Raw genomic sequence first — 3,781 nt, 5'->3', positions numbered from 1 at the left:
TATGTCAAAAAAAATCATAATTTAGTATGTCGGGCTGGAGTGTGTAATTCATGTAAAGACATTTGATGATGTATTTTTGATGAATATTTTTTTTGCTGCTGCAGTGGGACAGCCCAGGACGAGGCTGGAACAACCACATCCACATACTGGACCTAGAGACCTCCACATGGAGCCAGCCCAACACCAGGGTAAACACATGCACAGAGACTACCAATTTCACCTCACACAACTTAATCACACACACATGCACGAACGTGTTGAGAACAAACTCACTGCACAATAGTACATAAATACCTCATGTTATTTGACCAGTCTCAATTTTTCATCTATTGTCCCTGTCATTATCCAGTCATAAGATTATTTTTTTTTTTAACTGTGACTCTTGAGGAATATTAGTATGAACACTAATAAACATTTGACATTATCTATTCTCTCTCCGGTACGTTCTGATGTAGGGAAACACCCCATCCCCCAGAGCAGCTCATGCTTGCGCCACAGTTGGTAACAGAGGCTATGTGTTTGGGGGACGATACAAGGTAAGGAAATTAAAGCTAGGATTTCAAGATATGGGTGTCTTAAACCTTGTTGTGAATTATTATCACATTGTTGATATTACCTACCTGTTAACTGTGAAATGAATAATGATTAACTCCAACTCCGATCTATATCTCCTTTGGTCCACAGAACTACAGACTAAATGACCTGTACTACATTGACCTGGACACATGGGAGTGGCATGAAATGTGAGTGGTAGTCTTTTCATTCATGTAGGTCCAACCACAGAAAAAACAGGGAAGACAATAGTTTAAATCATTTTAATATCAGGCTATCTTCTGCAAGTCTTATGTGCTTCAAGACTCATCTTTCTTCCACTTTTTCCATTGGAACTTGTTCATCTTGAGCGTTCTCTCTAATGTGTCTCCTCTGACCCTTTTTATAGGAGCGTTCCCCAGCAGGGTCCTGTGGGCCGGTCTTGGCACTCCTTCACTCCTGTGTCACCAGACCACATCTTCTTATTTGGAGGTTTCACCACAGAAAGAGAGACACTGAGTGAGCTTGATACTTGTTCTGGAGTAGCAAATAGTCTCTGCCACCTCGAAATGATCGCTGGTCTCACAGTTGCCTTTTTTTTCAGGTGATGCTTGGCTGTACTATGTGAGCAAAAATGAATGGAAGCCTTTTAAACATAGTCACACAGAGAGCCCCAGGTAATCCTCGCTTCTCTAACTACAAGCACACAAACATTAGTGTTCACATTAAGTTTCAGCTAAATGACTCTGGGGGGATGACAACTCATTTGGTAGAGTTTTTTGTTTTTTTGTATGTGGACAATTCTTGACATTGTGCTGTGTGTATTTCAGACTGTGGCACACAGCATGCTCTGGTCCCGATGGAGAGGTGTTTGTGTTTGGAGGGTGTGCCAACAACCTGTTGTCTCATCACAGAGCTGTAAGCTGCAAGTCATATCTTAATAAAACATACATTAAATGTTTTCTAATGAATTTAACTAAACTTTTTTTTTCACTCTACAGGCTCACAGCAACGAGTTACTGGTTTTCAACGTTCAGCCCAAATCACTAGTTCGGTGAGTGTGAATTTATTTTACACACAAAGCTGAGATTGTCTCCTTTTTTATTATTTTGTTCTCATATTTTCCTTTTCCCACTCGCCAGTTTCTGTATGGAGGCCATTCTGCAGCACAGGGAGCGTTTGTCTAGTTACTGGGACTGCTTGCCTAAACACCTCCTGAACAGCCTCAAGCAGAGAATGGCACGCGTCAACACACTGGGCTCCTAGATAAAGAGGGAGCCATCAATCTTGTCCAGAGGATTACAGGAGAATATGTATGTATGTATGTATGTATGTATGTATAATATGAGTTTTACTCTCAAAGCTGGTAGTCCAATTGAAGCATTAGTTTAATGTGTGTGGACACATAAAACATTTCTCTAAGCAATAGTGAACAGCTATGGAGCTGTTGGAAATGGGTCCTGACTGGCGCGCTACTGTTCAGTAGATCCTCAAAGCTGTTTATTTTTATTTACTTACAGGCATCAAACTCTTGCAAAGCAAGTAGAACCTTTAGTTGAGCGGCAGTGAAAGTGATGCACAGCATAAAAGAGAGCAGATACATTTCTAAGCAGGACTTCTTTCATTACTCCTTCTGAAAAGCTTAAATATAAAATGTGGTTTTCATTTCTGTGTTCTAAGATAAATGGATTGCTACTTCTGTACTGGATACAAAAACTTTATTTAACTGCAAGAACAGTGAAGCTAAGATAGTGCTTTTGTGTTTAAGATTCCAGGGAGTTTTGTTGCTTAAAGGTACAGTGTGTAGCATTTAGGGAGATATCTTGGCAGAAATGAAATATAATATTAAGTATATTTTCTTTGGTGTATAATCTCTTGAAAATAAGCTTTGTGGGTTTTTTTACCTTACAATGAGCCGTTTGTAAATACATAATGAGCAGGTCCTTTTAATGAAGCCAGCAGCCATGTTTCTACAGTAGCCCAGAACAGACAAACCAAACACTTGCTTTAGATGGAGCCATTAGCATTTTGTGTTTTCACGTCAGCCATCGTAGTTCTCAGTACTTCTAGTTCTCAGTTTGTTTTTATCTGCAACCTCACCGCTAGATGTTGCCGGGTTCTACACACAAGACCTTTTAATGGTCACAAAAATATCCTAATTTCATGTTTGTTTAAACAAGGTGCGAGCCAGTGCAGTAGTATATACCTGCTCAGAATATGGTTACAAAAAACCCCACTCTCATGATCAACTTTTCATGAAGACCACTGAAAGAAACCCTGTGAGAAGATGCATCAATAATATAAATTAGTGGGGGGGGGAATACAGTTTGGATAGGGGCCGGACTTCCATTTCCTCAACAAGATTAAAGCACATCCTGTAGGTATTAACAAGAGTCAGGGAAATAATTTTAGTCCTTTAAAACAAACATATGCCAGTCACTTGTTGGAATTGTGGGTTTCATTGGTCTTTGTCACAATGTGAACCACTTCAAATATGAGTCTAATGTCTTAACACTAAACACAGTGGTGCAAGGCTGAAACAGGTTTGCTTTAACAGTGCAGATTTTCTTTAGGGAGCCTGTTGCTTTAATGATTTCAATAACTTATGTTTGGCATGATCTCTAATGCAGATGTCTGCTAAATCTTAGATAGTATAAGTTCTCACAGACCTAAAACTAGTGCTTTGTTACTCAAGACTATCTCCTCTGAAGCCACAGAAATGTTCATTTTTATTTATATAAAAATGTATTTATATATCGTGAGGAAATGTGTGGGTTCTTTATTCTGAAAGAGGCTTTTAAAGCCTTTTAAATTGTCAGGAGTGGCTCCAGTAGCATTTTAATTTTATTTAATCAATAACTTAAATACGGCAAGTGTATTTGATGTTGAGCCACATTGCACTGAAATGCCTAATGTCAGTAGGGCTTTGTTTGTATTTGCCTGATTTGCACAATGTTCCCTTGGTGTTTTTTATTGTAGTATACAATGTATAATGTTCATTCGTACTCAAAGAATAAACACATACCATTAGTTGTGTTCAGCTTTTTTGATTTACATGTTTTCATTTTAAACAAACTGTCGGTCAACAAATACAATTAATATTTGAACTAAAAATGATTGATATCCATTCAAGGGAGCTGTACTGTGATGATCAGATCTCGTAACGCTCATGCTTGAAATGTAGGCGAAGTCGGCAGAGTCCCACAGTTCTGTGTTCACCCGTCTCTTATTTCTTTTTGGCAGCAAGCAG

The 3,781-nt window shown here is 38.7% G+C and overlaps 1 protein-coding gene across 1 annotated transcript in view; it reads left to right on the top strand.

Moving 5' to 3' along the window:
- klhdc2 (kelch domain containing 2) overlaps window positions 1–3,561 on the top strand; it is a 6,121-nt gene extending 2,560 nt beyond the window's left edge. Inside the window, exons 7-14 of the mRNA XM_054613919.1 lie at window positions 105–188; window positions 456–536; window positions 685–743; window positions 941–1,050; window positions 1,136–1,208; window positions 1,362–1,449; window positions 1,533–1,585; window positions 1,674–3,561. Of these exons, the coding sequence (XP_054469894.1) occupies window positions 105–188; window positions 456–536; window positions 685–743; window positions 941–1,050; window positions 1,136–1,208; window positions 1,362–1,449; window positions 1,533–1,585; window positions 1,674–1,797 (672 nt within the window). The 3' untranslated portion in view covers window positions 1,798–3,561. The remainder of the gene's footprint in view (window positions 1–104; window positions 189–455; window positions 537–684; window positions 744–940; window positions 1,051–1,135; window positions 1,209–1,361; window positions 1,450–1,532; window positions 1,586–1,673) is intronic.
- The last annotated feature ends 220 nt before the right edge of the window (window positions 3,562–3,781 follow it).

Source organism: Anoplopoma fimbria, chromosome 15 (assembly GCF_027596085.1).
Source record: "Anoplopoma fimbria isolate UVic2021 breed Golden Eagle Sablefish chromosome 15, Afim_UVic_2022, whole genome shotgun sequence".
Classification (NCBI taxonomy): domain Eukaryota; kingdom Metazoa; phylum Chordata; class Actinopteri; order Perciformes; family Anoplopomatidae; genus Anoplopoma; species Anoplopoma fimbria.
Note: the sequence above shows the minus strand (reverse complement) of the source record. Positions and strands in the feature narration are given on the sequence as shown.